The sequence below is a fragment of the Natrix helvetica genome, assembly GCF_964273705.1.
Source record: "Natrix helvetica genome assembly, chromosome: 1".
Classification (NCBI taxonomy): Eukaryota; Metazoa; Chordata; class Lepidosauria; order Squamata; family Natricidae; genus Natrix; species Natrix helvetica.
Window position 1 is genome coordinate 342,290,786 of NC_138548.1, and position 12,952 is coordinate 342,303,737.

The 12,952-nt window shown below is 42.9% G+C and overlaps 1 protein-coding gene across 3 annotated transcripts in view; it reads right to left on the bottom strand.

The window, feature by feature from the left end:
* Window positions 1-12,952, bottom strand: part of PLXNB1 (plexin B1) — a 205,177-nt gene that overhangs the window by 43,880 nt on the left and 148,345 nt on the right. For all 3 annotated transcript variants that reach the window (XM_081947378.1, XM_081947379.1, XM_081947380.1), the window contains 6 exons: window positions 11,290-11,441; window positions 9,202-9,307; window positions 7,606-7,742; window positions 5,347-5,523; window positions 3,770-3,938; window positions 337-579 (listed from right to left, as the gene is read on the bottom strand). In XM_081947378.1, coding sequence (XP_081803504.1) covers window positions 337-579; window positions 3,770-3,938; window positions 5,347-5,523; window positions 7,606-7,742; window positions 9,202-9,307; window positions 11,290-11,441 — 984 coding nt within the window. The remainder of the gene's footprint in view (window positions 1-336; window positions 580-3,769; window positions 3,939-5,346; window positions 5,524-7,605; window positions 7,743-9,201; window positions 9,308-11,289; window positions 11,442-12,952) is intronic.

A 12,952-nucleotide genomic window follows, 5' to 3' on the forward strand; every position in this document is an offset into this window, starting at 1 on the left:
CCACTGAGCCACTGCATCCCTCAAATTGCATATATATAAATGCATATATAGTTGTGTATTTATTTATAAATAAATAAATCTTTCTCAAAGATAAAATAATACGTTAAAAATTTGTATATACTTTGTTTTATTTTAATATTTGTTGTGTGGGCCATCCAGACTCCTTCTTTGAGAAAGATGGGCAGTTCAGAATTCAGAAAAAAAATTAAAATAAAAAACGGTACCCTGAGAATCTCAGCCGTAAGAGCAGTATCCTACATCATGCAAGGTAATCACAGCCAATAACCAAAGAAGAGGCATTGCCTCCACTTATGGGGAACAAATTGTTCTTTTTACCTCCACGGAGATGATGCTTCCAGGCTTGTGACGGTAAGGTTTGGTGATGTCATCTGTATTGAGGGGCTTCAGGGAAGGGTCAACTTCATAAGAAAAGCCAGTGGGGTGAAAGGCATTGAAGTCAAAGCTGAGATTATCCAGGACAAACTCCAGTCTTACTTGAACGGAGTGGAGCAATGTCTTAATTGCTGGCGTCTTGCAAAGTATGAGGTTGGAGGAGTTGACTTGACATGGCTCTTCAAACTAGGATCAGAAATGAAGGGAAATTAATGATTACAATTCTTCCAAAGCTACCGTTTTAAAAGAAATTTATATTTCCAAGAAATTCCTGAAGCGGCTCTCCATACCCTTTTTCCAAGGCCCATTCCTATACCTGAGTAGACTGAGTTAGAGCTTAGAAATTTGGACCAAAATCTGTAAGACCCAAGTGAATCAGGGAAGCTTCGAGTCTATATTTTGCTTTTCAGTCCAAATTATTTTACAGAGAGCTTGGGGTGGGGGTGGGGAATTGGGATGGGGGGTTTGGGAGTCAGATGTATGCCCCATTGTTATGAAACCTTCACATGAAAATAAATTAATAATGAATACAATTTGCAGTCGTGTAAAGGAAAAAATTCACACAAATCCAGTAGTAAAAAGATACTATTGATGTATTTAAACAATGGACATTTTTTTAAAAAAAAAAATGAGATTCACATTTGATTATGATTCCTTCTGCCTGCTTTGCTACAACTGAGCCAGTCTGGTGTAATGATTAAGGCATCAGGCTAGAAACCAGGAAACTGGGAATTCTAGTCCTGTCTCAGGTATGAAAGACGGCTGGGTGCCCCTAGGCCACTCACTCTTTCTCAACCCAATCCATCTCATAAGGTTGTTAAAAAGGTAAAGGGTGGGAATTATACTACATGGGATAGTTATACAGGTAGTCCTCAACGTACAACAGTTCATTTACTGACCATTTGAAGTTACAACAGCAATGGAAAAAGTGACGTATGACCATTTATTTCACACTTTTGCAGCATCCCCAGTGATCAAAATTCAGACGCCTGGGAACTGACTCATAATTATGACCGTTGCCGTGTTCCAGGGTCACGTCATCCCCTTTTTGTGACTTTCTCACAAGCAAAATCAAGGGGGAAGCCAGATTCACTTAACAACCCTGTGACTTAACTCGACAACTGCAGCAATTCGCTTAACAACTGTGGCAAGAAAGGTCGTTTAAATGGGGCAAAGCTCGCTTAACCAATGTCTCGCTTAGCAACAGAAATGTTGGGCTCCGTTGTGGTCATAAGGACTACCTATAAGTTGTAATGATGCAGTAGTAACTCGATTGGGAGACGCCCAGAATTGGTTAGAAAATGGGCGGATGCACACATGTTTTAATCAAAATAAAGAAATACATGCATCTCTGCAAAAACTCCTAAGGAAACCCCAAGACTCAAATATCTCTATGAGCAGCAATTGCTTAGAGTAAATGGAATAAAGATTTAACAGAGTTGTTGGCACTGCAGAAACGGCACCACACTCCCCCAGTGTAGCAGAAAACTTCGAAGCCAGGCCAAAGAGTTAGAAGGGGCCAGTAGATCCATCCCTCAATGCAGGAATCCCAAACTGAAGCATTCCTCACTGAGGGCTATCTAGTTTCAACTTCTCTAGGGAAAGGAAACATGTCTAGGGAATTGGAGCCCACCACTTCTTGGGTTACAGGTAGTCTTCGTCTTACAACCATTCATTTAGTGACCATTTGAAGTCACAATGGCACGGGGGGGCGGATGACTGTTTTATGATCTATTTCAGCATCCTCAGGGTCACCTGATTAAAATTTGGCAACTGGTTCATATGTATGATGGTTGTGTTGTCCTGGGGCCGTATGATGCCTTCCGTGAAGTTCTCATAAACGAAGTCAATGGGGAAGCCAGATTCACTTAACAACCGTGGTTCTAACTTGAATAGAATAAAGTAGAGTAGAGTTAGAAAAGAATAGAATAGAAAGAATAGAATAGAAGTAGAATATATTAGAATAGAATAGAATTAGATCACCATAGAATGGAGTAGAATTAGAAGTAGAGTAGAAGTAGAATAGAATAGAAGTAGAATAGATTGGAATTAGAATAGAATAGGAATTAGAACACCATAAAATGGATTAGAATTAGAAGTAGAATAGAAGTAGAATAGAATAGATTGGAATTAGAATAGAATAGGAATTAGAACACCATAGAATGGATTAGAATTAGAAGTAGAATAGAAGTAGAATAGAATAGATTGGAATTAGAATAGAATAGGAATTAGAACACCATAGAATGGATTAGAATTAGAAGTAGAATAGAATAGAAGTAGAATAGATTGGAATTAGAATAGAATAGGAATTAGAACACCATAGAATGGATTAGAATTAGAATAGAAGTAAAATAGAATAGAAGTAGAATAGATTAGAATTAGAATTGAACAGAATAGAATAGAAGAGGTATAGTTGGAAGGGACCTTTCAGGTATTCTAGTCCAACCCCCTGCCTAGGCAGGAAACCCTATAAAACTGAAGTGGAACTAACTGTAGCAAGAAAGGTCATAAAGAGGGGGCAAAACACACAACTGTCTTGCTTAAAAACAGAAAATGTGGACTCTATTGCGGTCGTACGTCAAGGACTACCTGTAATTAGTTCCACTGTCGAAGTATTCTTACTGTTTGGGAAGTTGTTTCTAACACTCAATAAGAATTTGCCTTCCTGTAATTTAAACCGACACTTTTTATAGTCTGGCTCTTTGGATAGGTGGGGAACTGGCTTTTGCCATCTGGGTGATCTCAAGAATGTCTCCAGAATAGAACATGGCTCCTTTCCTCCATATGTGGCATGCTAGGAACATCAGCTGAAGCCAAATGGCTCTGACTGCTGGAATAATATCCAAACTTTTGAACTGTCTTCAATCCCACTGATTCGTCTTGGCTCTGAAGAGAGGAGAACATGGTTCTTATTCTCCAACTGGGATCCCTCTAGAATTAACTTGAAACAGGTTAAGAGAGATATTGTCAGGCCATCTTTTTCTTTGGAACTTCAGGTCTACCACCCTTAGTGCTGTGGGAAGCTGGGAGGGGGGATTGCAGGGAGTTGCAAGGATATCTAGCCATAATAACATACCTTTCTCGGAGAATCAAGGACATTCAGCCTGCACTTGGAGTGGCGTGACTGGGAGGCATCTCCAGTTGGGACGGTGCATTGATTGGACCATGTGATGGGGCATGTGGGTGCAGGGGAAGGGACTTGGGCTTTCTTTTGGGTGGGGAAAACCTGGAAACTTTCAGATTCGGGTTTTCCCAGATGTGCCAATATGACATCTCTAATAAAATGGAACTTTGAGGAACTTCTAGCCTCGGAGTCTTCTTGCGTTGGGGGTGTTACTTGGAACCCTGACAGATATTTTTTTAAAATCTCACTTACTTGCTGGACACTGCAGAGAGCGTTCTCTAGACATCCTGTTTCTGGAATAATCCTACGCCATCTTCCCACTCCCCGACGTCGGCGCTCCAAGGGTGAAATGGTGACCCGGACTTTTGGCCACTGCACGACATCGAGGTTATGCCCTCGAACTCTTATCTCTCGCCCGCCACTGAAATAATGCATACAGATGAGCAAACATTCCCGGTTTGAGCACATTTAGCTTTGGTATTTGAAGTTTTGGAATTGTTTCATTAATACAATACAATACAATACAATAGTAGAGTTGGAAGGGACCTTGGAGGTCTTCTAGTCCAACCCCCTGCCTAGGCAGGAAACCCTATACCATTCCAGACAAATGGCTATCCAACATCTTCTTAAAGACTTCCAGTGTTGGGGCATTCACAACTTCTGGAGATTAAGACAGGGGTGGGCAAATGTGGCCCCTTTGAGAGGCTGTGGACTTCAACTCCCAGAATTCCTGAGCCAGGCATTCATTCATTCATGCTGGCTCAGGAATTCTGGGAGTTGAAGTCCACAGGCTCTTAAGGGCTGATAGTTGCCCACCTCTGCGTTAAAGTAACGAAAAGCAATCCCAGAGTGATTCCTTGCAGCCACATAGAACCTCATCAGGCAACGTAGAACAGGAGGTGGCAGCTTGGTGCTGTCCAAATGGTTCAGAGTACAACTTCTATAATTCATGGCCACTCAACCCTTTGTCTGGGGCCAATAAGAAGAGTAGTCCATTATGCTCTTCTTCAAATGGTATCTGTTGGACCTCAACATTCAATTTACATATAAAATTGGAAAACGACTGAGAACAATTTGCCCCAACTGTCTTCTGAGACTTTGTTTTAGTTTTAATTATTGTTTTATTTTGGCCTCTATATCGGAAACCACTAGCATAGTCCTCATGATGTACCAATGATCTCCACACCGCAGGTTCAGAAACACCAATAGACAGCAGGACAGAAACCTGCAGGTTATTTAATCCTTAAATGCTAAAGTACCTCAGCATAAGATAGGATAGGGATCTGTCCCTCTTAGACACTCCTGGACTCCTAAAATTATCAATATTAGACAACAACAAGCAGAAGGGACAGGATTTGCCAACCACAACAGTGTCAGGCCTGCAGCCAATTTCTTTTGGGATATTTGGCCTGCCACATTAATATTCTATTCTACTATGCTGTTTGATTAGTGGGGAATTGGGAGGGGGAATAGTAAGGAACAGAATGTGATGTTGTCAAAATAAAATTCCTTTCTAGAATCCAGGGTCATCCTTTGTCTCTACACCTCTGCACCTGACCGGAACTGGATGGGTGGAACTGTCAGCATGGCAGTGGGAGATTGGACCATGTGATGGACTGGTGGGTGTGGGGACAAGATCTTCAACTTTCAACTGGGTGGGGAAAACTGGGAAGCTTTCAGATTAAGGTTTTCCCAGATGTGCCAACATGGCTCTCTTAATAAATTGGAACTTTGAGCAATACTTTGCCCTCGGACTCTGATTTAATTTTGGATGTCATTTGGGACCCTGACAAACAGATCATCTCAAGATCTGCCCTGTTTGCGCTTACCTCTGGAAACTCTTGGCTGGTTCTGCATAGGTGATGTTGGGGTCAAGGGTGTATTTGAAGAAGGAATGCTCCAATCTCCGTTCTTGATGGCCGTATTTGACTGTGATGGAAAACTCTGTAGACACATTGCTGGCGCTCGTCTGGCATAACAATTCATGCTCCTGCATCTCAGAATGACTTTGGAAGAAAAGGAAAGCAAGAGAAATATATAAACTTACCTTAGAAAAGATTAAGTTTACCGATAGCCCCAAAACAATAAGACTTTTGAAAAAGACCATTTTAACAAGCAATATTGTATTTGCCGGCAAAGCTGGGCACTCTGTGGCCTTCTGTAAAATATCTTCCAGGACAGTGGTGGGATTCAAAAATTTTTACTACCGGTTTTGTGGGCTTGGCTTGATGGGCGTGGCAGGGGAAGGATACTGCAAAATCCCCATTCCCTCCCAATCGGCTGGGACTCAGGAGGCAGAGAATAGATGGGGGCGGGACCTGTCAGAGGTGGTATTTACTGGTTCTCTGAACTACCCAAAATTTCTGCTACCGGTTCTCCAGAACTGGTCAGAACCTGCTGAATACCACTTCTTTTCCAGGAGCCACCAAGACAAGGAGGTGAGAAGACTGAATTCATAGACTTGCCTTTTCTCCTCGGCCATAAATTGTGAGAACATTCCTAATCTTGCTATAAAAACTAATCACATCTAAATGCACAGCCAGTGCAAAATGAAAGAGAGAGAGAGCTTTAAGAGATTGTAAATATATGCTGTCTCCAGAAGCTCCTTTCCCTGATGTAATTCAACATTAAAAACATTTTCATGAAAAGTTCTTGAGTCTTCAGTTGTATTTTTTCATTATACATAAAATCTTAGTTTCTAGACTTTTGTTCTTAGAGACGTATAAAGGAAAACAATGATGCGAATAGCATTGTGCTATAATAAACAATAATTAGTATAAAGTAAATCTTCTCCATCATTTCCCATGTTCTGTCTAATCGCACTGGGAAGCCACAAAGCTCTTGTTTACTATTTTGATAACCATTTTATTTTATTAATGTTTGAAACAATGAATAGTGTAGTCCTAATCCTATCTATTCAGAATTATTTCCTTGGACTGCATAGGATTTATTCCCAACTATGTGTTGGATTACAACCTAAACAGATTTAATAGACTTTGACTGATGGATTTTCCCATCACAAATATATTACATACATCGTAACAAAACTTTTGAATATTACCCTAGTAAGATTCACAAGGGGCTGAGCAGGATCTCTGTCAAATTTGCTTAGACATGCAGGATAGGGATATGGGAAGAAAGATACTCAACCGTTATCTGAATGAGATCAGATCTGGTTTTGCATCTTTTAAAACCCATGTCTTTTTAAAATGCTTTAAAAAAGCATAACGTAGGAGCCGGTCTGTAGTAAAATGCATATATTTATGAAAATAATGTACAAAAATGCATTGGGGAAATTATTGGCAAAATCTATGTAGTCCGGGCAAATATATATGCATGTATAGACATACAAATGAGAAAGGAACCAGAAAAGATACATGAATCGAAAACGAGAACTCAGAAACTGGGTTAATAAATTTGCAAAAATGAAGTCAAGAAAACCCAAACTTCCAGAAAGCAGGCAGACTAGAGATTTGGATGCTCCTGGTTTTTCATGTAAGAGGATAAGGGTGCATGGGGATCTTCAATCAACCTTAAAAGAGAGTGGTTTGCAAGCCACCCCCCCCCCAGAGTGATTTCCAACCCCATAGCAAAGGTTCAAACATAGGATAGAATAACAGAGTTGGAAGGGACCTTGGAGGTCTTCTAGTCCAACCCCCTGCTTAGGCAGGAAACACTACACCACTTCAGACAAATGGCTATCCAACATCTTCTTAAAGACTTCCAATGTTGGGGCATTCACAACTTCTGGAGGCAAGCTGTTCCACTGATTAATTGTTCTAACTGTCAGGAAATTTCTCCTCAGTTCTAAGTTGCTTCTCTCCTTGATTAGTTTCCACCCATTGCTTCTTGTCCCACCCTCGGGTGCCTTGGATAATAGTTTGACTCCTTCTTCTTCGTGGTTGTCTTTGATCATGCATGTACGTGTCTGCTGTATATCTCTCTGTGCATGCTCATATAATTGTACGCACATATGAGGTCGAAGAGCTGGATTCCCACAAAATGCATCTCAGACCAAGCCATATTCTTACATTCGGAAACAAGAAGCCAATCGGAAAAAGTTGCTGCTGCCAGCCCCCCTTTCTTACATGTGGCAAGGGAAGTGTCCAACCCAAATGCTGATTCTGCTAGGATTTCCAGTCAGTAGCTTGGATCCGGTCAGCGTGAGGCTGGTTCCTCCAGCTTTGGGGCCTCGAACTGGAGAGACGAATTTCAGCTCTGGATTCTGCAGAGAAGAGCAGGAAAGGGCATGGCTGCATCAGGAAAGTCAAGATGCACAGGGAAAGGATACCGGTGCTTGGGGAGTGAGGGTGCTAGTCCTCTTGAAACCATCAGTGCATCCAATAACAGGGTCCTCTAAATTAGGGTTCTCAACCCCCAGTCTGTGGAGCGGCGGAACTGGGCTGCAATATGCCAGCAACTGGGACGCACAAACAAGTGAAGCCCCATCCATGGATGTAGGCACCATGCAAACCCATGAACCTTTCGGTTTGCGGAAAAACCTCTCTCCACGGAACCGCCCCCTGGTGCCCAAAAGGTTGGGGGCCGCTGCTCTAAATTACTGAGGGTGACCTGATTGCTTCAGGGCCAATGTTTGCTCAGGAGACCAAACGGCCTCCGCCACCCAGTTCATAGAAAAGAAAATCTAACCCCATTCATTGTACCAGCTCCACGTGAAAGCATCATGAGGTGGGAGGTGAAGTGGGAATTTATGGTCCTCTGAACTATCTAGCACTCCAATTACTATCGGTCCCACCCAGCATAGCAGTACTAGGGAGTCCTCAGCTTACAACCGTTCGTTTAGTGAATGATTGAAATTGCAATGGCGCTGAAGAAAGCGACTTACAATCCGTCCTTGCGTTTATCACACGATAAAACCGCTCGCGGGATAGAAATTCGGGCACTTGACGAACGGTATGTATTTACAACGGTTCCAGGAAAAGCAGAAGTCTCTCTCCTTCATTTAAACCCTACATTTTGATCACACGACTGCAGAGATGACACCAGGGTCGCAAGTGTGAAAAACAGTCATAAGTCACTTTTTTCAGGCCACGCAACTCCTAACTACTCTGACCAAATGTCTACGGAGATTCTCAGCCATCCAGGTCATGGTTGTCCCAAAGGTGCTTTTTTTTTCAAGAGGCAACTGGATTTTCTGGGTTTTCCTTTGAAGAGGTTTAGCTACACATCCAAGAAGCTTCTTCAGCTCTCACCGGATCGGAACTGAAAAAAAAGCTTCTTGGATGAGAAGCAAAAGGTCTTCAAGGAAAAATAAAGAAAGTCTCTTGAAAAAAGCACCTTTGGGACACCCTCGATGATTGAGAATCTCCATAGACGTTTTTTCTTGCAGACCTTTCATTACCAAACTAGATAACACCATCAGTGAGCACCGATGATATTATCTAGTTTGGTAATGAAACATCCGCAAGAAAACAACCTCTTGCAAATGTCCTGGGATTTAAGTGCATTAATGGCACCAGATGCATTATTTAGAGCAGGGGTGTCCAAACTTGGGAACTTTAAGACTTGTGGACTTCAACTCCCAGAATTCTGGGAGTTGAAGTCCACAAGTCTTAAAGTTCCCAAGTTTGGACACCCCTGATTTAGAGCTTCAATTAAGCGGGGGAGGCTTTTTCTTTTTCTTGGAAGTCATTCCCTCCTTTGGAGCTGTAGACGTATTTTACCTGATAGGTGAATACATGAGCAGAGATGCCTTGCCCACCTCCAGGGACTTCCACGACCACATGCCCGGACCTCTCAGTGCCGCTTCTGCCCGTGGTGCATACGATACTGCAGGACAAGGGCAGAAGAGAGGATGGAGAAGAATCCCCCACCAAGGTGCACCACATGGGCTGCTCTAAACCTGAGTTAATGAGAGGGGGGGGCACTTTTAGCTCTTGGCCTGGTGGGGGAGGAGACGTCACCCACCTGAAGGCTCCTCCTGTTGAGCCAATGTCTTTCCTCCACAGTCTTGAGACCTGGATCACTTCCTCGAGCCAAGAGTTTGGCAAATAAATCTTTTTTTTTGGCAATGCCACAGCCTGTGTGTGAGCGTTTGTGCTGGGGATGACCAAATTCACAGCATGATGATGAATGGGGTGGATTCTGGGTACCTTTCAGCTCCTTGTTAACTGCATTTTGTCACCCATCTTTCATGTGAGAAATTTTACGTTCAAACCACATGGGATTTGCCTCATCTGGTCCCCTAGATTTCAATTACACAGGATCTCTCCAAGCACAGCTTTGTCAGAGACTTCGGTCAGCAAAGCAGTGGCCTATTTATTGAAGACAATTCTCCTATTGCAGGTGGGTTTCATTACACTTGCAGTTTCAAGAGCTAAAATATCCAAAATCAGAATACATGGCCATTTACGGGTAGGTCTTTATTCTTCTAGATCAGTGTTTCTCAACCTTGGCAACTTCAAGTCCTGTGGACTTCAACTCCCAGAATCCCCCAGCCGGCAGCTGGCTGGGGAATTCTGGGAGTTGAAGTCCACAGGACTTAAAGTTGCCAAGGTTGAGAAACACTGTTCTAGATCAAGGGTGTCAAACTCGTGTCATCACGGTGGCGTCACGTGACGCATTGGGACTTTTTTTCCCCTTTCGCTAAACCGGCCAGGGGGTGGGGCCAGCAGATGACGACACATCCGGCCCGCAGGCAGCAAGTTTGACACCCCTGTCTCTGGTAGACTTCAACTTCAATTCCATGCTAGCTGGGGAATCCTGGGAGTTGATGTCCACCCATATTAAAGTTGCCAAGGTTGAGAAACACTGATCTAGAGGCTGCTGGAGTCCACTTCTTTTTTGCTGTAAATAATTACAGTCTACCAATAGCTGGAGAACTACCAATTCTCCACCACAGTGATCAACTTTTCCTTCTTTGTGCCAATGGGAGCAAACAGCTCAGGGTTTCCTCTCTCCTGATTTTATGGATATACCAGAATAACATAGATGGAAGAGATCTTGGAGGTCTTCTAGTCCAACCCCCTGCTCAGGCAGGAAATCCTATACCATTTCAGACAAATGCTTGTCCAATCTCTTCTTAAAAACTTCCATTATTGGAGCACCCACAACTTCTGCAGGCAACTCGTTCCACTGGTTAACTGCTCTAACTGTGAGGAATTTTCTCCTTAGTTCTAGGTTGCTTCCCTCCTTGATTAGTTTCCATCCATGGCTTTTTGTCCTGCCTTCAGGATATTATCTCACGAGTGAGTTTGTGGACAAGGCAGCTTAAATGGCAGAAGCATCAAGCCTGAACATGTCTTATTGACTTGGGGCAAAGAAACTCCAGAGTCAAGTAGCTATCCTACCTTCGTTGCTTTACAATTCCCAGTACCTTGTAAAATAGGAATGAGGGGAAAGTGTCTGATACAGCAACTGGCATTTTTTTTATTTGGAAGGGATGTAACTTTGGTTTGCTTGCCATCTGCTAGGTTTGGTTGGACCTGTAGGTCTCTGGGAACACATGTCTTAAACGTCATACTAATCTACCAGAGCTTCAGATTTCAGCCTGTCCCTGCCAGATCCTCCTGTAGTCTTTCTCCTGCCAATAAAGCTGATTCTATGAATTCCGGTAGCCCATGACAAGTCTCCCCCACCCTTACCAGTTGGATAGAAGCAGCTAGTGGTAAGTAAGATGCTGCTGATGCTGATGCTGATGGAAAGACCTCCATCTGCTTAAAGGGAGAAGGGCAGAAATGTTCACCCACTACCAGCTAAGCCATAGAACGCTGCCATTCTTATTGCCATGAGCCCATTGGTCATGCACTTACCTGCTGGAGATTTCATACACCAGAGCATCAACTTCACAGGGGATTCCTGCAACGGTGACAGTCTCTGCAATATCTTGATGCTTCTGCCCAAGGTTCGAACCCGTGATGGTGATTCTGGTGCCACCTTCAACCAGACCAGTTAGGGGATACACCTGATGACCACAGGAATATTTTTATTATTTTATTTTATTTATTCAATTTTTATAGCCAATGACTCCGAGTGGCTTACAATTCAAAAGAATGGATTATGATTAAAACACTAAAAAGATTTTAAAACAATAAAGGACAATAAAAACACCCAAAATCGACATGTGTACTGAGATACCGGTATATTATTTGATTATTTGAAAACTACACTAAATTGGTGAGCATGGTAGCTTATCTAATGCATCACACACTAGAAACAGACCAATAATGATCTTCAGTCTTAATAATTGCTTGCTGATGGGACAGACCTAATTTTGGAGGAAGAGTTTCTTAAGGCATGAACAAGTCGTAAGGCGAACGGGATAGTGGCCTAGTGGTGAAGACGCTTGCCTTCCACTTAGAAGGTTGAGAGTTCAATCCTAGATAGCAGCAGATGTTTCTCTCTTAGGGCTCTAAGAACAAATATCTACTGTGAACTCCACATAGGTGTCAGGAAGGGCATACAGCCAGTAAATGCTCAGCTTCATCCAGTCGTCTTGACTCTACCCTGAATTAAGGGACTAAAGGTAAAGGTTCCCCTCGCACATATGTGCTAATCATTCCCGACTCTAAGGGACAGTGCTCATCTCCGTTTCAAAGCCAAAGAGCCAGCGCTGTCCGAAGACATCTCCGTGATCATGTGGCTGGCATGACTAAATGCCGAAGGCACACGAAACGCTGTTACCTTCCCACCAAGGTGGTCCCTATTTTTCTACTTGCATTTTTACGTGCTTTTGAACTGCTAGATTGGCAGAAGCTGGGACAAGTTACAGGAGCTTGCTTTGTTATGCAACACAAGGGATTTGAACAGCCAAACTGCCAACCTTTCTGATCGACAAGATCAGTGTCTTAGCCACTGAGCCACTGCGTTCCTATTAAGGGACTAGGGTCATAAAAAGAAAAACATAATGTAAGGTAGGGATTTCCAGTTTTGTCCTCTAGTCCGTTAATTAGAATGCTATACAGATTTCACCAGATGAACTCACTATTATGGGATAGGCAGCATGATTATGACTTTGCTATCAAAATTGCTCACTGCATCCTAAATTTTAAACTCATGGAATGAAGGATGACTAGAGTCAGCATTCTTTTTTTTTTTGTTGTTCTTGTACCACTTCCCCGCATGATTGCCAAATTCTGATGGATGACATTCAAAGGACACTGTTTGTGTGCTTCTAGTCCCTAGAGAGGCAACTATGTTAGTGATAAAAATTTCAAGGTGCCAAAAAAACCTCTTTTTTTGTTTCTGCTGCATCTGACTATCACAGTTGCCTCTTTGGAAATGAACACAGGAGATGACAACCTGGAAGTTGTGGTCTAGACCAGGGGTGTCAAACTCAAGGCCCGTAGGCTGGACCTGGCCAGCGATGTGGTCAGATCTGGCCCACTGGGCGGTCCTGGAAAATGTAAGGGACCGGCCCGCGTTGCTTCAGCCCAATCTACCCACATCGCTTCGGCCTGGTCTATCTGCGTTGCT